General features: G+C 38.9%; 3 protein-coding genes across 7 annotated transcripts; 1 reads left to right on the forward strand and 2 right to left on the reverse strand.

The window, feature by feature from the left end:
* Positions 1–5,043: 5,043 nt before the first annotated feature.
* Positions 5,044–5,373, forward strand: LOC135626039 (protein ELF4-LIKE 3-like). Its single transcript, XM_065131229.1, has one exon. The coding sequence runs from the start codon at positions 5,044–5,046 to the stop codon at positions 5,371–5,373; it is 330 nt and encodes a 109-aa protein (XP_064987301.1).
* Positions 5,374–6,349: 976 nt separating this feature from the next.
* LOC135624431 (BTB/POZ and TAZ domain-containing protein 1-like) lies at positions 6,350–9,279 on the reverse strand. 2 transcript variants are annotated; one of them, XM_065128035.1, is made up of 5 exons: positions 7,839–9,279; positions 7,601–7,734; positions 7,178–7,493; positions 6,745–7,076; positions 6,350–6,641 (listed from the first exon to the last, which is right to left on the reverse strand). In XM_065128035.1, the coding sequence occupies exons 1-5, from the start codon at positions 8,139–8,141 to the stop codon at positions 6,500–6,502; spliced, it is 1,227 nt and encodes a 408-aa protein (XP_064984107.1). In that variant the 5' UTR covers positions 8,142–9,279; the 3' UTR covers positions 6,350–6,499. The 2 variants fall into 2 exon arrangements, with proteins under 2 accessions (XP_064984107.1, XP_064984106.1); XM_065128034.1 differs by having other exon boundaries at positions 7,178–7,508.
* A 178-nt stretch (positions 9,280–9,457) lies between these two features.
* On the reverse strand, positions 9,458–22,961 carry LOC135624430 (lysine-specific demethylase REF6-like). Of its 4 annotated transcripts, none has more exons than XM_065128031.1 (7): positions 21,095–22,961; positions 20,400–20,514; positions 20,234–20,301; positions 18,654–18,804; positions 16,166–16,878; positions 13,793–14,620; positions 9,458–11,013 (listed from the first exon to the last, which is right to left on the reverse strand). In XM_065128031.1, the coding sequence occupies exons 1-7, from the start codon at positions 21,996–21,998 to the stop codon at positions 9,752–9,754; spliced, it is 4,041 nt and encodes a 1,346-aa protein (XP_064984103.1). In that variant the 5' UTR covers positions 21,999–22,961; the 3' UTR covers positions 9,458–9,751. The 4 variants fall into 4 exon arrangements, with proteins under 4 accessions (XP_064984103.1, XP_064984102.1, XP_064984105.1 ...); XM_065128030.1 differs by having other exon boundaries at positions 20,234–20,304; XM_065128033.1 differs by having other exon boundaries at positions 20,400–20,478; positions 21,095–22,960.
* Positions 22,962–25,696: the final 2,735 nt, after the last annotated feature.

The following is a 25,696-nucleotide window of genomic DNA, read 5'->3' on the forward strand; positions in this document are numbered from 1 at the left end:
GAATCGACACTACAGGACAAGATCAAGGAAAGATTGGATTGATGGAAACCAAACAAAAACCAGTCAGGAATTGAAACAACAGAATAAGATTGAAGAATGAGAAGAGACCAAGATATGTTAGTTTGCAATAAGAAAAGGTGAGTTCACTTGCTTGATGGTAGAGAGGGCAGATGATAGGGGGAAGGTTACAGTCAAGGACACCCACACGGAGCATCGCCATTGGGGTCGGACGGAGTCATCGAGCGCAAAGTAAGACAAAGACACTCTCACCCCTTCTTTCTTGATTCAAGAGTCGATGGGGGTGGTTTGAAATTATCACTCCTTTGACATTGCTACATCGCACGTGTACAAATTTAGTGACGTCTCTCCCTGATGACATGGATATAACCATTGAATCTTGGATTATGATAAAATCAATTATAAATTATTTGATCTAATCTATATATTAAGAAAAGTATGTAGGATTAACTATGATAGTAGTAAGATATAAAGCAGGTATTGTGCCGGAGTTAAGATCGAGACTTCGTCGAGAGTTCGAGAGTTCGTCGGAAGTCTAGACGTTCGTCGGAAGTTCTGCCAAAACTAACCGAGAAGTCCAAGAGCTTGTCAAAGAAGCTCATCGAAACTTGCCAAGAAGTTCATCGTAAAGTCCAGGAGCTTACCGGGAGTCCGCCAGAACATTACCGAGAGATCGTCGGAAATTCGCCGAAAGATCACCGGAGGCTCGCTGGAAGAACAATTGGCGTACCGGAATAAAAATACTTTATTAAATATCTTAATAATTATAGTTAGTCCTTAAGTTGAATTAGGATTGAGAGATAATCTCACTAACTCAGTCAGGGGTCAATTGGACCCTTAACAAGACTGAATTGGACCGGTTGAAATAGCTCATTCAGCACCTGAAGTCACAGTCGGCGATGGCACCGTGACCCAGTCTCACAGCAGCACCTGAAGTGGTCTGGGCGATGATACCACCAACAGTTAATGTTGCTAGTGGTGGTACTGCCCCTATCAAGTAGTGGTGGTACTGCCCCTATCAAGTAGTGGTACTCCTAGAGCTCAATCTTTGATAGTTCTGTCAGACGATGGTACCGCCTAGTGTCAGGTGTCATGAAATGGTACTATTAGTACCCCATAAATCTGAGATATGACACTTTTAGGCTTCAATTCTAAAGTCATTGTGCCTATAAATACCCCACCCCTTTCTGCATAGAAGAGTAATAAAGTGCAATCAAAAAGTGTGGAAAAATCTTTAAGTGTTGGAGTATTAAAAGTGTTTTAAAAGTGAGAAGAGTCCTCCTCCTCCCTCTCTTAGCTTTGTAATCATCCAAGAAATAGGAGTGAGGCTTGTAAGGATTATCTCCTAAATCCATGAAAAGGAGAAAGCACTGTAAAGAGGTGGTTGGTCTTCGCTTATTGAAGGAGGACCATTAGTGGACACCGATGACCTCGACGGAGGAGGAATCGAAAGTGGATGTAGGTCACAACGACCGAACCACTATAAATTTCGGTGTATTCTTTCCTTACTGTAAATTCTCTTTACTGCATTCAACTTTATTACATCGTAAACTACTCAACCTTCTCTTCTCTACTTATTTAAAGTGAAATAAATAATTTGAGTCAAAACCGTTTTTATCATACGAAGGATTTTGAATCGACGTAATTTTTCCGTTATACTAATTCACCCCACCCCCCACCCCCCCTCTTAGTGCCACTCTTGATCCTAACAATTGGTATCAGGGCAAGGTCACTCTCATTTGGTTTGAAACCCAAGAGAGATGGCATTTGCTGACAATTAAGAGGGTCATTCAATCACACATCCTCTAATGTTCAATGGGACATATTACACATAATTGAAGACTAAAATGAGGATCTTTCTGATTTCTATGGATTTTGAGCTATGAAACATTATCAAAAATGGTTTTCAAAAGTCTTTATCTTCCAATAAACAATTGGAATGAGTTGGAGGAGAAGACTTTTGCTTTAAATGCCAAGGCTATGAATGTCTTGTTCTGTGCTTTAGATAAAAACGAGTTCAATCGAGTGTCTATTTGTGAAACGACCTTTGATATTTGACACACTATCGAAATAACTCACAAAGGAAGTAGTAGAGTAAAGGAGTCAAAGATAAATCTTTTAGTTCATACTTATGAATTGTTTTGGATGAAGCCAAACGAGACAATTATCAACATGTACACCCATTTTACGGATATCGTCAATAGTCTAAAAGCTTTTGACAAATATTTTTTAAATTTTAAACTTTTAATAAAATATTGAGATCTCTTCCAAAGAGTTGGGACCCTAAAGTAACAGTCATTCAAAAGGTCAATGATTTAAATAACTTCCCTCTTGAAGAACTAATCGAGTCACTAATGACCTATGATATGACTTGCAATGCTCATGAAGAGCTTGAGAATAATCTTCCAATGAATAGGAAGGATATGATACTAAGAACTCATGAAGATCATTTGAAAGAAATTTAAGTGATGAGGACTATAATGATGACTTGGCACTCTTGACAAGAAAGTTTAAAAAATTTATAAAAAGAAATAAATTTAAAAATGACACTAAAAACAAAATTGAATCCAAGAAAGAACAAGTTATATGCTATGAATGCAAGAAGCCGGGACATTTTAAAAGCAAATGTCCCCAAGAAAAGAAGAAGCAACCAAAGAAGAAGAAGATTGTTAAAGCAACTTGGGACGATTTAAGTGCATCTAAAGAAGAGGAGCCAACCAACATAGAGCAAGTTGCTCACTATGCACTAATAGCTATTGGAGATGAGGTAAGCAGTTCATTAGATGCAAATTTATCTTTTGATGAACTACTAAGTGCTTTTCATGATTTATTTGATGAATGTAAATTAGTTAGTAAAAAATATAAATTATTGAAAAAGGAGCATGCTTCTCTCATTAGCGAGTTTAATAGACTAAAAATTGAACATGATGATAGTTTAGCTCCTTGCACAAAATGTAATAAATTAGAAACACTTAAAAAGGAAAACTTGCTACTTAAAGAAACCTTAGAAAATTTTGAGGTTGGTAGTAAGTCCTTGAATATGATCCTTGCCAATAAGGGTCACGTTCATAGAAGAGGTGGAATCGGATTTGTGAGTAGCTCTCACCAAAATTCAACTACCTTTGTTAAAGGCCCTACCTTGCATGTATCACCCCATACCAAATGTAACTTTTGTTACTTGGACATGTTGCCTATAAATATCCACTTAAAATATATAATCCACACAAATTGATTTAAGTTCCTAAGGAACCTCAAATGACTAAATGCAATATGATAAGTTGTGTAGATCGATTTTTGAGGCACCCAAGGTCAAATAGGTATCTAAAAATCACCCTTTTTTATAGAAATATTTATGAGCAAGAGATGATACCTTGATAGTGGATACTCAAGGTATATTACTAGAGATCCATCTCAATTATCTAAGCTCACTAACCTAGCCGAATGGTAAGCCACCTTTGGAGATAACAACAAGGGTAAAATTATTGGCAAAGGAACTATAGGTAATAAATCTAACTTTTTGGTTGATGGCTTAAAGCATAATCTTTGGAGCATTAGTCAATTGTGTGATAAAGGATATATCATTAGATTTGAATATAATGCTTGCATCATTGAAAAATCACACAAAAACACATCCATGATTGTCCTAAAATAAAATAATATATACACTATTGATATTGATGATCTTTGTAATGAAATATGTTTTTCGATTTTGAATGATGATGCTTGGCTTTGGCATAGAAGATTAGGCCATGCTAGCATGAAACTAATCTCTCAAATCTCATCCAAAGAACTCGTAAGAGGAATTTGTAACATTAAGTTTGTTAAAGATAATGTGTGTGATGCATGTGAATTAGGAAAATAAATAAAAGACAGTTTCAAACCAAAGAATCAAATAAGCACATTTAGATCATTGCAATTGATTCATATAGATTGTTTGATAAATTGATATATTAAGCCTAGGAGATAGCAAATACGCTTTTGTCATTGTAAACGATTATAGTAGATATACTTGGACATACTTCTTGACACATAAAATTGATTGCTTTAGATATTTTTTAAATCAAAAATCATAATTAAATTATTCTAAGTTCAATTCTAATTTAATTTAGACCGAATAGATTATCGGGCTGGTTGCATTTTGATTTGATTTGGATTGAAATAAAGATGTGATCTTCTCATGGACGTACGTACAGTATCAATTAGATACATGCACTATGCTTCGGTATTTTGTACTCCATGTCCCCCACAACCTAACCCATAAACTAATGGCAATTGAAAAGGATTTGAGGTGTACTCATCAATTTGTGTTTATATGCTCATCCATCACTATGTTCCATCAATACAAGTTTGGGCAGACTCAATAAAATCTAACCTCCATTATTATTATTATTATTATTATTATTATTATTATTATTATTATTATATATATATATATATATATGTGCCTGTATTCGGCAACTTTAAGAATCGCCCTCTATCTTTGTGTCTTTGGTTTGCGGACCGCTGAGATATGTATCCTCGCATAAATGTAGATTCTTCTGCACCGAATCCTCAACACACACACCCTCTTTCCGGATTTCTTTCCCCTTCTCCGTAAGCTCGAATTGGAGTTTCCAACTTCTGCAAGGTATGCATGCTTGATGCAAATCCTTCCCTCTCTGTTCTTGTCGTATTTGTTGTCATTGTTGTTTGCTCGCATCAAAATTGTATCTTTCTTGCTGGAAGTCTTGATGATGTTCCAGACTATTTTTCTCGATCATCCCTCGTTTTCGAGGAGGATCGATTAGAATTTCTGATCAAAATATGATCTTTGGATGCCATTCAGTATCAGTTCTTTACCCTCCAGTTTAAGTTTCATCTTAGCTGCCGATTCGTCTTCTCTTGGCATAAAATGATTCGGCTTTGAGCTAAAACTTGTATCCATCTGTCCTCCCTTTTGTAGTAATTGGCCGTTGTGCCAAGTGGTTGTCTCCGTCCAGGATTTCTCCTGTTCTTTGCACTGTCTTGGTGGGCGAGAAGGGTGCAATGGAAGGAGGAGAGACGTTCCCAGTCTTGGGAAATGGCAGCCAAGGGGACGACAAGGTGATGCAGACCTTCCACAAGAGCTTTGGGCAAGTGCAGAGCCGGTTGGACCAGAACAGGAAACTGATCAACGAGATCAACCAGAACCAGGCGTCGAGGATCCCCGGACGCCTCAACCGCAACGTCCGCCTCATCGAGGTCAACAGCAATATCCGCCGCGTCGTCGACGTGTACGTCGAGCTTTCCCTCTCCTTCACCGGGTCAATGGAGGCATCACCTGAAGCTGGAGCTGCTTCCCAAGGGAAGCCTGGCCACAAGAGAGTCAGGGCATGAAGCAGAGACCTCTCAACCCTCGAGGTCCGTCTCAAGTGCTATATTCTTTCAGATGCTTTAATGCATCCGCAAGAAAGCAACTTCGAATCTGAACGTAGAGTGGATGAGTTTGCTTCCCCGTCTTCTCTTTTGCGGCAATCTCTCAAGCACGAGCGTATAAAGATGTTGTGGGAGACAGAGATCCCTACAGAGCGGTGCCATAGAAGAGGACAAGCGGCATAAAGCTTCCTTCAGATGGTGGAAGGCAAAGCAGAGCAGAGCAGAGCATTGGTCTTCTATTTTCAATTGGGATAATTAATCCATTAATTTAATAAATTTCGATAATATCATTTCAGGATGCGTAGTGTCTATCTAATTTTTATAAATCAATTTAACTCGTCTTTCACTTTTGGGATTAACTCGTTTCTCATTTAGGACATCGATTAAATAAATTTTAGGAAATTGATATTACGTGATTTTTAGAAAAACACTCAATTTTTATTTTTATTTTTTAATAAAAATAAGTTCATAATTTTATAATAAACTGTCAATGTCTTTGCCAACTAAACTAGCTAACTGACACTCTCAATTTTTTTTTTTTTTTTTCTCTTACTCAAAGGTAACGAGACCTCGTGATAAGAAAGAGACTATGGATAGACGATGTTATCTTAGGACAGATATTACGCAAGACTATGGATAGACGATGTTAGGATGAAAATTGAATGACGTCATCATGATGGGACGGGAGGAAATGAGTGTATATATAAAATTATTAAAAATGAGAGACACTCTGAAAAAAAAAAAAAACATCATGTAGGAAAAAATGAAAATTAAATTCAACATATGCTAAATTTTAGGGTTTGAATCATATTAAAGTGTAAAATAATTCTTGTTTCTTTTACTAACTAGAGTTGATGAGAATTGGATTCCTTAACCTAATATAAACAAGTCGGCACAGCATCATATATCGAACACACAATTTCTACGTCGGTTGATATATCTGCTAAGATCGACAGACCAAATCTCTTATTGCATTACTAGATTAGGACAGAAATTTACAACACGATGTGGAAGGCAATAATTAACAGAAATTTAAATTCAGAACTCGATCAGACCATTAATGTAATTTAGCCGACAAAATATATCATTAAACTAATATTTGACTCTGCCTCTTGGCCAAGTGCGACGTAACTCTAGCGGAGGCCACCTTCTTCACCAGTAGCCTCCATCTCTCGTCCTCGTCCTCCTCCAATTCCCCTTCCTTCTCCTGCATCCTCCGCTTGAATTGTCTATGGATTCGCAATGATACGAAGGCAAGTGAGTTACTTTCTCGGCTATTTAACTCACAGCAAGACCGAAAACGAGAGAATGCAACAAGAATAGATAACTTACATGCAGAGGGGAACCTTGCAGGAGGCGTCGTCGACCTCGTCGCAGATGGAGGCGTGGAGGCGGAGCAGCTGCCACAGGCGCTTGCAGCGTCGGCACCCGTGCTGCTGCCGCTTCTGCCGGTCGCACGCCGCGAAGTGGCGGATGAGCTGCCGGAGGCCGCGGCAACTGACGGCGTTGGGGCAGGGGGGACGGGCGTCGGCTGGGAGGAGCCGGCCTGAGGGCCCCACCTCCCCGCACCCGTCGGCGCAGATGTGGCGCAAGCAGTCCATGGCCTCGTGCAGCTCCGCGTACAGCCTCTGCTCCGCCTTCCTCCTCGCCTGCCGCCGCCGCCGCTGTTCGCACCACAAGCAAAGCCACGACCCCATCAATCTATCTGTGTCTCTCGGCCGCCATGGCGAAGTTGGGTGCGTCGAGGGAGTTGATGCGTACGTACCAGGTGGGCGTGGTGGAGGAACTGGAGGATGTGGAGCTCGAGCCAGGGGTCGTGGTCCTGGAGGAACCGCCAGGCCTCGGTCTGCTCTACCGCGGCGAAGTCCTTCGACAGCAGCTGCATGCACCGCAGGTGGAGGCGCGGCGCGTCGCACCGCTGCGACAGCACCAGCACGTCCACCACGCCCTCGGCGGTCAGCCGCAACGAGAGCGCCCGCTCGGCAGCGCGCTTCAACCACCCGACGCGGTACGCGTGCGACAGCGCCAACAGGTGCATTCCGTGCTCCCCGATCATCTCCTCCTCTGTGGCTGACACGCACCTGTCGTACGGCCGCCTATAAAACTCGTCATGGATGACTACAGGGAAGAAGAAGAGGAGGAGCATGACAGAGAACTAACAGAACAGAAGGAAGAAGAGATGCAAGACCTGGCAAAGTAGAGTGAGTGAACGAAGGCTTGGACAGCGTCGCATGGGACGCCAAGAATGGGGATCTCCCTTCCTCGACTCCTGCCCTTATGCGGTCCACCCAGTATGCTCTCCAGCACAGGCGACGCAGAAGCCTTAGATTCAAGACGAAACAAAAGAAGAATAAGCGAAACGAGAAGGTCGCAAGCGAGACATTATGTCAGGCAGGTGAGCGACGCGGAAGGCCGCGGTCGGTTACCAGAACGGTGGAGTGAACAGGTATTCGCCGCCCGCCGGACGTCACGATCCGGACATCGGCCGGCGGGATCTCGACACTCCCGACCTCAAGCCACCGCTGGATCTCCGCCTCGCCGCGTTTCTTCTCTTCTTCGGTCATGTTTCCGAGCCAACGACGGATGTTTTGTGCTTCAACAACCCACCGATCCCTCGATATATATAGTGTGGGGAAGAGGACACGAAATGGATCGGAAGAAAAAGCCAAATGACAAATATGCCCCAACAGCACCTTACGATTCATCCCCATCAGAGCCATTAAAAACATCTTCCGGATGTCAATTATATCAAGCAAGTATGGAAAAGAAATAAGCCATTGTTGGATAATGAAGAATCATATAACTTTATTTTTCGGGACTTACTCCATCAACCATGATGGAAGAGGCGGGGAATGAAGACGGGTCCCAAGTCAAAGGACATGATAGAAGGGGTCACGGCTGTTACTTACACGTCCCTTGGAGACCAGAAGAGGCGTCCTTCCCGTCTCCAAGGCTCGAGGATTGGTGACGATGACTTGCAAGGATCCGACTCATCCTCATCCTTAACAGCTCAGTTCCAACTTCTTCTGTGTAGTCGACTTGGCACTTCCCTTTTTGCCTATTCTTGAGGATAATTGACACTTTCATTAGTTCTTTTGGGTCAACAGTTCTTTTCGAGGACCACAAGAAAATATTTGGACAATGGTTCCTCTCTGAGTACATAGCAACTTCAGATTTATAAACGTGTCAGAAGCAAATTAAGTTTCCTTCTTCATCTTCATTTTGTTCCTCATTTATGACAATGTCCTGATTCTTTTTTTCTCCTTTTTTTTATTTTTATTTGTATAAAACTCTTCACTGTAGCTGCATGAAAGATAAACAAAATAATTTAAACCTCTACTAATAGTTTTCTAGCAATTCTTTTCCTTAATCTGCAAGAATCTCTTCTTTCACCACTGCATACTATCTTAAATTATTCTTATTTAATCCTCCAACAATCAAATTATTCATGCATAAATATTTTTTTTTATTGTTTAATAACTTAACGTATCCAACACATCAAATCTCCTTGCAACAATACAAAAATAGAGTTTCCGAACTCATCTAATAGCCTACAAACATCTTCTAATTATCCCATCCAACTCATCAAATATAAACGTCCAAATCATCAGAACTCAACTCTCAAGCTGAATACAATTTATGTGTCTACTCCGAGGAACAACTTTTGAGTCATCTACATGCATAACCATATGTTACCTGAACAATTAGCTAAAGAGAAGGTAATAGAAAGCGCAGACATATTGGGAAAACATGTTCATAGCCTTAACTATATTTAAAAGATGTATTCAAAGCAGCAGTATACTAAGCAATGAGTCAGCAATATGCTCACCTTCCAGTTGACGACATGTTGTGGGTCACCTATCTGTTTGCGCCAGCTGTGATAAAGATGTGCTCTCCTGCTGTCATTAAATGCTTTTGCAGGCCTTTAATTGAAACCTGAATGGAATAGAACTCAAGGAAATACCATTTAGCATATCAGTGAAAAACCAGAAAAGTAGATATGTGCCTATAAAAACAATTAATGCAACCCAATATAAGAGTGTGATTGCATAGGGACAAATATCACAATCAAATATATTAGGCCTGTTTTTTTACGTCTGCTAATGGTAAAAGCATCCACCTCTGTCTACATCTACACCAGTCCCCATCTGATTGAAATGTCAAGTTGATTGGACTAATGGTAGAAAGATTAGTCTTCCTAATGAAGGAAAAAGAATATATGCACTGAGGCTCCTACCTACCCTACCCTGATCAACTAGTGATGGCACTTTTAATCCAGAACATTAGTTTACAATCACCCAATTTTCCTACATCGAATGAAACTTCATCAAATTAGTTGTTACAAGCCTGGTCGTCTACGGCCCTTTTTTGCCGAGTGGCCTGTTTTGCGCTTGTGACGGCTAAAATCTGATACAAACCGGAATGTCTGACCACACCCTGATTCCCAGCAGACGTATGGACGATCACCAGTATGCACCCTAATATGTTCGGTCCGTGCCCATGGCCACTTGAATGTCATCTTGCACCCCTTCCATGGACAAACCAATGGTCGGTCATCCATGTGTACTTTCCGATGCTGCACGAGGTACTTGTGTGAGAAGAACTTCTTCCCACACCCTTTGACAGGACAAATGTCACGCTTGTGTAGTGCCAAATCTTGCTTTGTGCTGAAGCTCATAGAGCACCCCTCGATATCACATGTATATTCTTCCTCCTTGCCCTTAACTGCAAGACTTGCAGTTTGAGTATTTTTAGCCTTTCTCTTTGTAGATTGCTTCTTACTGGCCAACTTATTCTTTAGCTCTACAGACTTGGATGATCGTTTCTTGAGATGTGTGCCAGGTCCTCCTGATTCATTTTTCAAACTCGATTTACCCTGGCTACTGCTGTCATTGTGCCTGAGATGACTGCTTCTTAAAGTCCTTCCAAGTGGAGATGCAGGAATTGCAGATACATCGTCAGTTTTTGAATTTCTGTCTGCCATGGTGCTGCTGTATAGGGGTTTCTTAGACTTTGCCATCTTCGAAGGCCTCTTCCTCTTCTTCCCAGAATTATTTGCTGCCAGATTGCTACCTGACGAGTTCCTTTTGGAAGACAATCCGCTGGAATGACCAATATCTATCTCAATCAAAGGATTTTGATCAGTATCAAATGAATAAAGCCCTTCTGTCTGTTCTTGCTCCTGTGTTTCCTTTTTATGGGCTAAATATGGGTGAACCTGGTTCGACATCCAAACCTTACCACACCACCTACCAGCGGCAACTACCTTCTTCTGCCTGCCTGGACACCTCCTAGTAGCCTTTGGCTTCATAGGGGAGTTGCCTGTGGAATCACGACCAAAAGCCTTGTATATAACTGGATTATATGGCATCTGCTTACTGTATAGGGGAGATTTGCTAAGGTTGGCAGTATAACACAGGTTGATTCCCAATTTCACTGTCCAATCACTATTCATAGGCATGACTTGTTCATCCTCTATGGCTGCTCTGATTCTTTCTTGGTCTTCTTCATTGGCCTCCCTGAATTTGACATTCTTCCAGATATAACCAATTCCCTGTTCTTTTGCCAACAACTTTGCTTCTGACTCTATTTTAGGATAGTCTGCATATGTCATTATGGGCAAGTCACATACAACATCCAGAAAGAAATCACAAACTTTACATCAGAAAGAAATTAAAAACACACTGCCAATTGATTAAAAGAACCATCAGATAATTATGCAGCTCAAACAATTTTCTTTACTTCATGGCAAACATATGTTTCAGGTGTACAATTTTAATTGCAATGCCACTTCCACTAATCTTTCAATGCTCTTGATACAAAAGTACACTCTTGTTCCACAAAATCAAAAGAAAATTCCATTTGGCATCAGTACTGGTTATCTCAATATACTTAGCAATGTACATTTTAGGATACATTGTATGCCTAAGTCAAAAGACGACTTCAACTTTAATTTTAGGATTTGACAGTGTATGTTTATAGTTTATAGCGCATTTCATATCATAGTCGTGTACGTTTTAGTGCAATAGAGATTCTAGGTACTGCAACTGCAACAAGCAATTGTTTCTACTTCTGCAAATTGGACTTGCATTTTGCAGATGATGCATGACTTCCACTGGAATGGAAAAATATAAATGGGCCAGCATGGTGCATGAGACTTCCACCGATACAGAATCTGGGAAAAACAAATTTACAAAGCTTTACCCCTGCAAGTAGAGATACTATTCCTGACCTAATACCTAGTCACCTAGACCATTAAGACGCAACTTTGCTGTGACACAAAATCATCCTCAAATGGTCAAATTAAAAATATATAAACTACATCCCAGCTGCAACCAGCCAAGCTGAATAAATGTCTCCAATATACAATTTTGCACAACCTAGATCCATTTTATTATTTTGGCAAGGCAATGAGAAATCAGGTACCAAACAACACGAGCTACTGATCAAAGCCTTTCTCAAATGACAACCTGAATAAGAATATCTTCTGAACATGAGCATCAATTAAAAATTGATCCGTCAGGAATTGCACAGATCATACAGTGCAAAACTAAAGCGCAGCAGCAAAAGGACACCCCAATATCTCAGTGCAAACGTACAGATGTTTCTAGGACAAAAACAAACTTGATGGTGGAAAATCAACTTCACTACTAAATCGTATTAGATTACTACAGAGGAAGATGGATGAAGCATGTCGCACAAGCCACTAAGAATAAAGTTTATCCACTTAATGCTGAAAACCATCAACCCAACAGCTTCACAAGTAAATAAACAAGAGAGCCAGATCCAAACTATGAGCAGTCTAGTTGATTTAGGGTTAATATCCTACTTTCACAAGATAACAATCTGGTTGATTCCTCTATGCTACCTGTCTAGTTACAGCAAATTATGAACAGTCACAGCAGTTAGTTATACCTAAAGATATTTGTTAAAGTGCTAAGAAAAGGAGGGAAGGCATACTGCACCAAGCTCCTGCAATGCATTTTACAGAGAGTCAAGTTCACAACCTCATCCTTGTGGACAAAGAGGCTGGTCCCATAATTCAAACCTTCCTAACGTGGATTGCAAAGGAAAAACCTTGTGATGACACCTAGGGTAGCCTGGTTAGAGAGCTAAGAACTAAGTTTAATAAAAAAAATGTAGCTAACAGATTCCAGTCACCACAAGTCCCTTGGATATAAAAATAATCCTTGGAATTAATTTGGCTCTGACACTTGACATTTTGATCGCAAGTTCAATACATGTTCCCCATATTCATGAGAGGCCTCTAGCCTCGATATTCCAAACTTTAACGATATTTTAGTGGCTCCCTTCATCTCATACTTCTAGACTTCTCCCTTTCTAGAACAAGGGAAACAGGTTGTCTTTTTCAAAGGCCTCCTTATCCTGATGACAAAAGTGGACAAGGCTCCTCTCTCAGACCCTCTCTGTTATCCACCTGGATAAAAGGTACTTACCAATTTGTCATGAGTTAGATCGTCCATCATCTCAGACATGAATCTTCTTTGCAAAAGGATACATGTAATTATAACGCCAACTCTAAAATCTTCTTTAAGTTTTTGCATTGATGTCGAATAATATGTCTTAAGTTAACCACATCATGCTCGGATCAGCACATGAAAGGCTAAAGCTTGGTCCTAGTTATAAGCAACCTAATCATAGAAACAAATTTCACGAATATCACTTGGACATTGAGATACATAAGTAAGACCTGCTCAAATAAGACTATGAGATGCATTGGAATTGTCTTTGCACATTACTTAGGCATGACATTCTAACAACTTCCATTAATACCGTACAAAGAAAAAGAAAGCCTAGAAAATCAAGTGTTGTATGTTACATTGTTAATCACAACCTTTTTCAGTCACCTCAGTAGATCCTGTCAAGAAGCATCTAGTTCTGCAAATTTGATGAAGAAAATGAAGCTCTATCTTTTACATTCGTTAGCAATGACAACCAATGTTCAAACACTTCAATAGATTATATCTTGAATCACATGTCGACATACTTTGTAAAACAAGAAATAATGTTCAACTGGTGAGCCAATAGACTCTTCCACTCCTAAACGATTGGTTACACCAAAAAGAAATATGTAACTGATAGATATCAAACATGATATGAAAAGGTGTCGTTTGCAGTTTAGTCAATCATGGTATGTCCAACAGTCCAATCATATCAAAACCAACCATTACCAAGTTATGCAATCAAAAAACAACAATCTAAGGGATAAGGAGTAACCAAAAAAACACACAGGCAAAAACATGTGGCATGGAAACATAAAAGATAAAGAACAGAAAATATATATATATATATATATATATATATATATATATATACAATTTTCTATGGCAATGCACATTTAAATGATTCAAGAAATCACCTGGATGACACAGAACCATCATATGCACCCCACCTATCGGTTGAAGTTGTTTTTCTATCTCTGCAGCATGCTCGAGACAGAATACATGCAGTCGGGAAGAATCTTTGTCGGATCCTTGCATAACTAATGCTGTGGAGCTCATCAATTTTAGATCAACATTTCTTAATTCTGGGTGTATCAAAGCAGTTTTCACTGGCACAATTCGGTTGCCACAGATGTCACGGTTGACAGGGAGATCTTTGAAAACAGAAGTTAAATTTCCCATCTTTAAGTTACTGTAATGATCTTCAGCATTTTGACCATCTAGTTCCCTACATTGCGCACCTCTGGGTTCCCCCACAAATTTTGTGGAAGTGCCAGAATTTGCCACTGTTCTATTATCTTCTAAATAAGATGCACTGACTAATTTCCCATTTTCTGGCTGATCTGGGCTACAGAACTCTGATTCCATTTGACATATGTCATCAGCAGCAGCACTGATATGTCCATTTAAATTATCTGAAATATCAGCAGACTGAGAACTTTGAATAGACATATCAGTTTGGTTGTCTGCATCAGCCAAATGCCAGTATGTTTTGTCATGTTCAACCTCCCTTGAATAAATGATTTGGGGTTCTACTGCAGTTACAAAGGGTTGATTGGCATTACATGATGATGAGTCTTTTTCCGGATCGTTTTTATCAGAGCATCTAGACTTCTCATGTGGAACATCTTCATCCTCAACATCTGAAGAATCCTCATAAATAGAAGCCAAAAGATCAAGTGCAGAAGCACCACTTGGACATGTAACATCAGAAATCATTTCAACACTCTGGTCTGAAACCTGAACTGGATATGCAGTACAATAAACTATGTTATCATCCATTTATCCTCAATATCTGTTACTGAATAAAACATGTAGCTAATATAGGAAAAATAGAATAATTGTACCGAAAGAAATTATTAGCAATTTTCAACCTAAAATAAAAATAAAATGAAGAAATAAATCAGATCAAAATCCAGAGACAAAAAAGAAAAATACAACCTGATTTTACCAGAGACATCAATAACAATTTCTTCGGACTTGCTAGTCAGATTTAACTAAAGGTTCAATATTATAGTTTTATCCCAAAGGGACATATATTTTCAAAGTTGTTCTATTTCTCTTTGACTAATAAACTTATCATAGATTTTCCACACATCATTCTCCAACAACATTCACAAAACAAAAAAAACAGCCATTATAAACTACTTATTAGTAGTGGACTGCACCTGATAAATTGGCTTCCATTTTTTATCAAAGAGTTCAGTATTAAGAAGGTTAAATATTGAACAAAGACAGGGACACAAAAAGAGAAGTCATCATATGTAAAAGCCTGTGAACAAGTAGGCCAAATTGACTTGTAGACCAATTTTTTACGCATGTACCATAATTTTCTGACCTTGTCATTCATTAGTTCCTTCATATATGAACAAACATTTCTTGAATTTATAAATTGAAGGTTCAAAAGTTTCAAGGTAACTAAAAGCTTAAAGGCATCAGGTATAAAAGTCTTAGAATAGCTAGGATACATGATGTATCCTATAGGTAGAACCTTGTACGAATGGAAAAAATAACCAGTGTGCATCACTTCATTCTGTGACCTATAGCTGCTTCTAAATAGCTCCACAATAATGTAAATTCTCCTCTTTGTCTAAACTCTCAAGGGCTGGAAAGTTTCTTGAAAGATGCTACATGTTAGCATAAGGTTACACATTACCAATAAAGTAAATTTCCAAGATAAACAATGAGGCTTCCATGTTTCATGTCAATACACTCTCACCTAGACTTTCTTGGATAGGTATTCAGCGCTAATATTATAATATTAGTAGCTGGCTGTGAATCTAATAGGAAGGCCTCTTATTTGTAGGAACCTCGGGTTATAGTGAAAAGTTCATCACCATTGATAAAAAATATACTCTATGTCAGATTAAGAATGTTGCAAGTAGTTCTAAACAATTTCTAGAACCATTAATAATGTATGCTCATATGCCACAAGCAATACAAGTTTTAATGTCCCAAAGGCATGCACAATTTAATAAATATTCAAATATTCTAAACTTAACTAAGCATATGACTTTTTACGGATCTCAATAGTGGCAAGAGATCCATATAGCTGACCCCAAATAGTTGAGACTTACGATTTTATTGTTGTTATTGTTATTCTTGAATGCTATTCATGCTTGACAAGAAAAATAGAAAAGATTCCAGGTATATGGTTAACCAAATATGGATGATATCCACATACGGATACATTATCTGAAATATGATGTTAAGACTTACAAGTCAATCAGAAAGCTTTTGATGATGAATGATTAAAAAAATGACAACATAAACTTAAGGCTATTGTGTACCAGTGTCAGCAACCAGGCTGTTGTTGTTGGTCCTCTGATTTGTATCTCTGCTGATGCCACTAGCTTCTCCTGAACCAAAAACATGATCATCAAGAAAACTACAATCTGCAGACATGAAGTGCTTGGCTGTTGTCTCTCTTGGTTGTACGACAGCCACACATGCAAAGCTCAAAATTCCACATGTAACACATGACAATAGTCCTTGCTCTAGCAATCCATCACATATTGTTGTCCCCTCTTTTGCACCTTCCAAATTTTGTGAATCAGACGAGGTAGAGTAGTGATCAGCATTAACAAATTTGTTGTCTGTGCCTAATGAAACTGTTTTATCATTTCCTGTTGATGTAAAATTTCCTTTAAATGAAAACAACCCATTAAAGTCTCTAATCCTCGCATTCCAGCCTGAATCATCATCAGAGGAATGTAAAAGTTGTGATGCTTCCAACGCTTCCTGATGACTGCATATGCCAAGTGATTTTCTTGGCTTGACCTTGACTTGAGATCTGACAAGTGAAGTTGAACATAAAGGACTTTCAGGTGCATTTTGAGGAAGAACTACACAGGAATTTCCCGAATCAAGCAACACACTGAGTAGGTGATTATTTTGAATCACACTCTGAACAAATGCATTTTTGACCATCTCTTCCCCTTCTCCTTTTATCTTATCTTTTAGTCTAGAACTTCGTGGCTCACTTCCTTCACACATGGGCATCCTGTAAAGGGAAAAACAATATCCATTCTGCAAGGTTAGTGTAGCTCATTATAAATAAACTTAACATCCTTGGACTGTCTTGACAAAAACAAGGATATCCCTGACATTCATAAAAACGCATCACAAGGAAACTACATGCAGGACATTGCATTTATCAAACTGAAACAAAACCAACAAGCATGGCATTTCATGACCAGAGCAAAACTTGTAAATTATACATCCATTCATGGAAAAAGTAGAATGTAGAAGAAATACATAAGACTTGGAGAGAGTAATAACATGTCAAGCAAGAAGATCAGCACACTTTCTCACACATGTGAAAACAAATGGGCCGAATTAAATTCGACAAATATATAAAGTTACTAAATCAGGAAGCTAAACAGGCTTCCAAGTTCCAACATCACCAAGAAAGAACATAAAATAGTTAATAGTCAATGAACTAGAACAAATATGAGATAAAAGGTGAATAAATGAGAAAATTGTACTGAACTCTTGTTTGTCATCAATGATTTAAATATTGTGAAAATTCAGAATCAACAACAAGAAATATTTTTAAGCATAATTCTTTAAATATCAAGCCCCTTTTCATCCTCAAAAGTCCATTTTGTCGAAACAACTAACTGGTTCAGTAGAAAATCACTTGATCTTGTGAAAATGATTTTAAAATAAGATAATAATGCAGTTTCAAGATCTGCATATATAAGTTCCCCCATAAATAATAATCATTCAATTCACAAAAAATTCTAATGGATGTAGATTGTACAGATCGATGACTGCTTTTCAGAACAGTGATTGATGATTAAAGTTCAACAGTATTACTGTGCTTTATATTTTCTGGCATCCTTCTTGTTTGTCTTATTTTTAAATAATAGAATTTATGTGGTCTTTTAGAAAGTAATTCTCCAATCAACAAGCCAACGTATTTACATAATCAGCAATTATTTTAGATCCTGAGAAACAGGAATATGTGATATATGTAAAAAAAAGACACTAAAACCAGGAACTGATCAATTAATCATTGTTCAGATTAGATTAGCACTTTAGTTGAATATAACATAGATAGGATAGTCATCATCCTCTTAGCACCAAGTTAGGCAGATAAATTGCCGATGGATGATTTAAAGTTGAACATGAACGATGTCAGGAGAAAGATCTTAAAGGAAACAAGCACAAAATAAGAATTACACTGTACTTCACAGTTCGCACTTTCTAGTAATATTCAGTTCTCCACCAGCCAATCTATAGTAGTGACATGGATGCATATTTTCTCTAGTGCAACAAGTGATCTTTGTCTAGAAGTGTATTGATGTTTGTCCAGTCCCTCTGAATACAACATAGATAGGATAGTCATCATCCTCTTAGCACCAAGTTACGCAGATAAATTGCCGATGGATGATTTAAAGTTGAACATGAAGGATGTAAGGAGAAAGATCTTAAAGGAAAACAGCACAAAATAAGAATCACACTATACTTCACAGTTCACACTTTATAGTAATATTCAGTTCTCCACCAGCCAATCCACAGCAGTAACATGGATGCATATTTTCTCTAGTGCAACAAGTGATCTTCGTCTAGAAGTGTATTGATGTTCGTCCAGTCCCTCTGTTCCTTCTTACTTCTACAACCAACAATTAATGACAAAGAAAAGCATATACAAAAAAAGGGTAAATGGTAACAAGAAATAGAAACAGAAAGAAAAGAATAGCATACAAAGTGATAGTCGAACTAACTCATATAAAAAGCCATCATAAATATAATCAAGCAGCCAGAGCAAACCTTGTGCACAATGACAATGCAAGGGCATATAGCAACTGAAAATGAGACACCAGAGGAGGGCAGTCTATTGAAGCCCTTCGCACTGCAGCCCCTTTGGCAAATTTCAACCATTCAGGAGTAGCAATATTTGCTGCCTCCCCACAATTAAATCCTATAATAGCAAAATGAACTGGTTCTGGTAAATGCAAATAATAAACTCTTCATATGAGATCTAATAAATCATACTATCAAAAACATTCATAACAATGTGAGTTAAATGAGTTATTGGATCTTATTTTTAGAGGCGAAACATCTCAGTGAGTATATAAAGGCTAGCATCATTAGCAAGGTGAAGGTGATGGAACAAGTAGGTAAAAGATCACTTATTTACTAAAAGATTATCACTTCATATGCTTACTATGTTCAATCATTACGCTAAAAACCAAATAAGTTCTTTTGCTTATCAACATCATGTTGAATATCCAAAGTCAATCAACTAATAAAATAAGTTTTAATCACATTTTGGCAACTGTATTAGTACAAGAAAAGAATTTCAAATCCAAGTATAAATACACATATCATCTACCATTGTCAGTTTTCCTTTTAACTGTTTCTATCTTCCTTCCCATTTGAATAAAATCTGCTGATCAACTGTAACAGGAGAAACTTGTGGCATAAAGAATGCTAAAAAAGTTTTTTTTTGTGAATTTATATAAAAGCTTTATAATTTTGTAAATTAGCAATTATCATTCTTTTGCTGGACTTCAATAAACATCCCTTCATCCAAAGTATTTTCAAATTTCAATCACCATTTTCTCTAGGAACAAACAATTATATAATCTAAAGAAGAGAAGACAGCATTTAGAGGCTTGAAATTTTTTAAGCTTGCAAACTAAGCAAAAAGAAAAAGGAACTCATTTAAGTTAGGCTTCTCATAAAATGTACATGGAACATAGTTCAATAAAATGTCTATTTGATACTGAAATTGGAAACATCTATTTTTGCAGAATTTGCATGATTTCAGGTTCTATGGATTTTGTTGGAGTCCCACCAAAGTTTTCCTTATAACTGCAATAGACCTTTTTCCTCCACTGGACCCAAACTGCTCATCATGTATCCTCATTGAAAGGGAAAAAGAAAAGCAAAGAAAAAGAAATCCAAATCTCTTCTGAAAGAAGATGCCTTTTTCTAGAAGAAGAAGAAGAAGAAGAATACAAATCCAGATATAAATCAAGGGAAGTTGTAATTTACCATAGTTGTGCCTGCTTCAGTTTATTACATTAACTTCATGATCAAGATCAGTTTCTTGTTAGAAAATCAGTTTCAGATATAATAAAGCAAGCTTCTTATCCCATGCTCTCTAACAACGTTGGTTCACATTTTGGTTGAGCTTCAAACTAAAAGTTTGAACCACTGTCAATTTAGTTTTTATTACATTAACTCTAATGTAAATCTAGCTCCTCAAATTTCTAGTTTAGGACTGTCCATCTCAACTTTCGCAACCAAATTCCAACTTCCTACATATGTTAGCTAACAGAAAAGAATAATATGTTATATTATTATTCCTCACAAAAGAAAAAGCCATGGAAAAAAAGACCTACCATGACTGAATCCCAAATGATAAGACCCAGGAAACGTGACAACAAAATCTCCAGCATTTTGAACCAACCTGCTTTAAGAAAACAAAAAATTACATAAAAAATAGTTATAAAGCATAAAAAGAAAAAGCTAGTGAATATTCCAAAATCATCGTCTGGCAGAATTCACCTGCAGCATGGGATTCCTGCTCCAACAAAGACTTCAGGAGACATAACAGTGGTTTTCTCACCAAGGATTGCAAAAGTCACTGACATGATCTCACTAATATTAGCAGATGATTTACCTAATCACATACACATAATAAGGTCTATTGAGTAGATAAAAAGAATAACGCAAAAAACATAATGTCCTTGGTCAAAAAACCATCTCAAGGCCCCATCTCATGCCATCCACATTCTGCAGTCTGCACATGATAGTGCAACCCTGTTAAATGCATGCTGCACATGAGCACATATCAATGTAACCCCCCAACCAGCAGCTCAATATGGCTCAGACTTGAAACAGCTTTAAAGCATATGATGTAACCTTGGTCATGGACCTTTAATTTCTATACCATAAAGCCTTCCTATCCATAAGTTGGTTATCTCATAGGCTTCCCGTCATATGACTTTAACAGTTCTTGCTTTTGGATTATCAGTTAATGTTTCTTCAAAGTCATATCAAGCTAAGGCACAATGCATCTAACTCAGCCACATTTCTTTTTTCTGCTTCTAATTCGTAAGTATCCAGCAACAGCAGCATTGCAGCTCTACTTACGTTTAGTGATGATCATCAAGAAACGCATTATAGGACGAGGAAGCAGAACTAGAAGATAGAAATAATGAACGCAGCGTAAACAAGCGTGTTGAGGCAACCAGACTTACTGAGAGGATTCCCATCCCCGCCATAGCCGTGCACCCCGACCACCTCCTCGAACGCAAGTCCCGCATCCCTCGGAACCCCGTACCACGTCTTCCCCGCTCCCATATGCAGGTAATTCAAGCTGTGTAGCTCGTGGTCTTCGACATGCCACGCGAACCAGCTGAACAACATGGCGACGTACACCATGGGGGACGTAACCCCGGGGATCTCCTCCTTCATGAACCGGAGCAACGAGCCCTTGGCCCGCGACACGCCCCGCATGTTCCACGCGGACTCCCCGACATTGGCCGGCACCTCCTCGCGACAGCGTCGGCCCGCGGCGGCGGCCAGCGGCGCAAACCCCGATCCAGGCATGTCGTTGGCGTACTCGACAGAGAAGGGCTTGTCGGCGGCAGCCCGCCAGAAGAGGGTCTCCATCTCGAGTGGAGAAAGGGCAGGAGCGGTGGCGGCCTTGCGCCCGCCACCTCCGGCGGTCCGGCGAAGGTAGGAGCGCTCGAACTGGCGGGCCTTGGCCTCGAACTGCTGAAGGGTGTAGCGCTCGCCGCTCTGCCAGACGGGCTTCTGGACGGGTCGGGGGCGGCGGGGGCAGAAGCCGATCTGTTGCTGCCGGGTGGTGAATGTGGGGGGCTTCCCGCCGCCGGGGTCGCGGGCGGCGAAGGAGCGGTTGAAGTTTGCGACGGCGGTCTTCTTGGGGGCGGAGGGGAGGGGGGGAACAATCTTGCAGATGCCGTAGTCGGCGGCCTCCTTCTCGATCTTTAGGATGTAGGCGATGGGGTCCTGGAACTCCTGCAGCGTCGGGTGGAACTCCGGCGCCAATGGCAACGACTTTAGCCACGGCGGCACCTCCATGGGCGGCGGCTCCGAGGCCACCACCCCCTGCGCCGACGACGACACCGCCGAGGCCATCAACGGAGGGCGCCCCTCCTCATCCTCTCAGAGAGAGAGCGAGAGAAGGAACGAGTGAGTGCGGTTTCCCCCTTTTTTCTGGTTGGGGAGAGAGATGGTGGTGTGGTCTCGCCCTCTTGCAGTCGCTCCTCCTCGGGTAAGGAAGAGGTACTACGGACAGAAAGAAGACAGCGAGACCGAGTAGAGAGAGAGAGAGGAGAGGGGGATTTTTTTATTTTATATCTATTTATTATTTAATGGGGGTGTGGACGGTAGGGTTGGGGAGGGAGAACGGAGGAACCGGGAATCACATTTATGCCACTGCTTGTGCTTCTTGTTAGGGGGAATAGGAATCACCTTTTCCTTCCTTTGCTTTCTCTCCTCTAAAGTTGCGCTTTCCTCTTTCCCGTTACAAGATTCCGTTTCCGTCATGTTAAAGATATCTTACGCGAACGGAGACCTGTATCGGGTAATGGGCTGAGCTTTGAGATTCGTTATGGCCATTCTTTCATGACTTTCCCTGCATACGCAGCCTCGTAACCGTCCATCTCATTTTCTCTCTTAATCTCGACCGTCTAAGTCTTCCTCTCTTCGCATTCTCAAGGCCGCCAAATTCCGCGAAGCCTTCGCTGAAGCACTTCCTCGCGTGGGCCGGGGAGGCCGTGAGCTCTGAGGAGAGCGAGAGGGTGGTCGCCGACGTGGATAACGATGGCGACTGGGCTGGTGGACTATACGCTGACTTCGCGGGGCCGATGGAGGGCGGCGGCCGCTGTGGCGGAGACGGAAGGGACGACGACGACCTGAACTACCACCATTCCTCAGACGGGTCCGGTGCGGGACGGGGCGGAGGAAGACGGCCTGGAAGCGGCAGGTGGGAAGGCGGAGGAGTCGGATCGGAGACGATGAGAGATGGCGTCGGCGACCGGTAGATCTCCGCGGAGAGAAGGGTTAGGATTCTAGGTGAGGAAGGAGAGGACGGAAAGCGTGAGAAGAATACGATTGCGACCGGGCAGGGTGGGCCGCCGCTTGGAGGAGGAGAGCCATACGAGATAGATCTGAGTTCGTGGGCTTTGTTTGGGCTGTAGAATCATGGCCAGCTCATTCTGAAAATTAGAGTATCAGGATTCTCTGTCACCGATGAGTTATTAATAAGTATTTTTCAGACAAGTTATGCAATAGTCAATGTGGTTCTTATTTTTGTACTATGTTTATACCATAATTTGGATGTAAAAATATCTGGTATACATTCAATATATACTCAAATTTTGTTGGATGAAATCCATCAAATTTGAATATAAGTCTAATTTTGCTCATTAAAAAATTAATGGCAAATTTATCGGGAAGAAAACAAGATAACTAGAGTAAGTACATTATACTTTTTGAATCAATTGATAGGATGAATCTATGATCAGTATATTATGGATCAATCTATAATATCCTGCTTCTAATTTTATCTATGCCCTACATGATTAAACTAGGATGTTATATTTTAAATTTTTATTACTACTAGTAATAAAAGTGTAACGGAAGGTAGACAATCTTAAAATTAAAATATGCTAACTTATGAAACAAACTAACAAGGTTTTCCTAATACATAGTATTTTTTACACATGTACATAATTATAATATCTAATAAAAAAAAACTCAAACATAATATGTCTAAAATTTATATACATAAAATATCTATAAGTCATCATCCATACTCACTTCCCTATCCGATCACTTTGGTAGTATACTCATATCCTTACATACAAAATATGATTTATAGTAAATAATCACTCGGTAAATATAAACTTTTATAATTTTATTCAGGTGAGAATGTGTCATATCATGAATATAACATTTTAAAATTACTAGCACAAGATATTTAATGATAAATATCTTATCTTATGACATCTTTAGCAAGTATAACCCTACAACACAGTATATGCAAAATAAAGAGGCAAAACTCTACATCAAAATAATTCAAAATATTTATATACACATATAGAAAATATAACAAATTCATATAGTTTTATACCTCATATCATAATATATATGTGCACTCTCACACCGTATGTCATAATATATACATACACTCCTATATTGTGCACTCTTACACTACACGTCATAATATATATGTGTACTCTTACATTGTACGTCATAATATATACGTTTAATCTCACATCATACGTCATAATACATATGTACACTCACACACTATAAGTCATAGCATATACATGCATTGCACGTCATAAAAAATCCCTGCACTCTCACACCGCACGTCATAGTATATATATGTATTACACGTCATAACATATTCATGCAGTACTATATGTCATACAAAATATGTGCACTCTTACATTATACATAATCATCATACAATACATTTTTCATCGTACTTCGTAGATTTTTATGCTTACAAATATATATATTCATATTTAGTTCACGCCTAGCTAATGATGAATATATCATTCAAAACATACTTTCCAAAATATAGTATGCATATAATAATTTGTACGACTACTATTTTACAATAAATTAAACTTATTATTATATGATTGAACTTAAAAATGAAGATGTCAAGGAAATATTATGTTTCTTAATAATCGAGTATACGAGAGAGCGATACACCTATCAAAAATGAAATGCCTTTATGAGAGCATAGGGTCAACGACTTCTCCTCCCATATAGTTATCCCAATTTGATGGATAGTATTAGGATATTAGGATTCTCTATCGTTGACGAGTCATTAATATTTTTTTTTTTACAAGTTATGTAAAAGTCGATGTGGTTGTAATAGTCAATGTGGTTATCATACTATCCATCTAATTCTTATTTTGTACTATATTTATACCATAATATTAATGTAAAAAATATCTGGTATATATCCAATATATACTCTAATTTTGCTCATTAAAAACTTAAGGGCGAATTTATTGGGAAAAAAACTTCTCAAGTTTTTTCAAGTTTCATATTTCTAAAATGCACTCTTTATTTATTATAATCTTGAAATAATCGTGCCAAAAATAACTAAAGCAAGTATGTTATATCATGTGAATTAATCAATAGGATGAATATATTATTATAATATTATGGATCAATCTATAATATCTTGCATCTAGTTCTATCTATTGAATCATGGATTTTGATGATGAAATTAATTGATAAGTTTATGGACTAATATGCCTTTAAGATAAGTGATGTAAGAAATACATTGATAAAGACTCGAACTATCAAGGGCAAACTATCGAAGTAGGAGAATCAAACATTATGTCGAGAAAAGTATTCTATCAAAAATTGGACGTTGAGTCGGAGGATTAGTCGATGAGGTGAAGATTGTACTTCATGCTCTAAGTTCGGGTATCATGCCAGAAGGATCAAGTATTGCACCAAAAGATCGGATGTCATGGGAAAGTCGATATGCCGAAGGTTGGAACGAAATATTGAACGATCGGATGACATACTAGAATGGCGTACAATGTGTTGAAAGCTTCATAATTGTGTCGGATATGTAGTTAAAATATTATTTGAGAATTTTTTGGGTCAAATTGAGTTGGTATTGGGTCCAAACTATGCCAACTTATCGAGAAAGCCAATGGGCTTGGACCTAGGTGGAATTGAGCTTATTAGAAGGCCAAAACAATGGCTTTGAGTTGGCTTGGTCGATGGTACCGTCTAAGTTAACTGATAAATTACTATTGTAGCATAGCCTGAAAGTTTAAAATTATGGTGTTAAA

The sequence above is a fragment of the Musa acuminata genome, chromosome BXJ2-10, assembly GCF_036884655.1.
Source record: "Musa acuminata AAA Group cultivar baxijiao chromosome BXJ2-10, Cavendish_Baxijiao_AAA, whole genome shotgun sequence".
Lineage (NCBI taxonomy): Eukaryota > Viridiplantae > Streptophyta > Magnoliopsida > Zingiberales > Musaceae > Musa > Musa acuminata.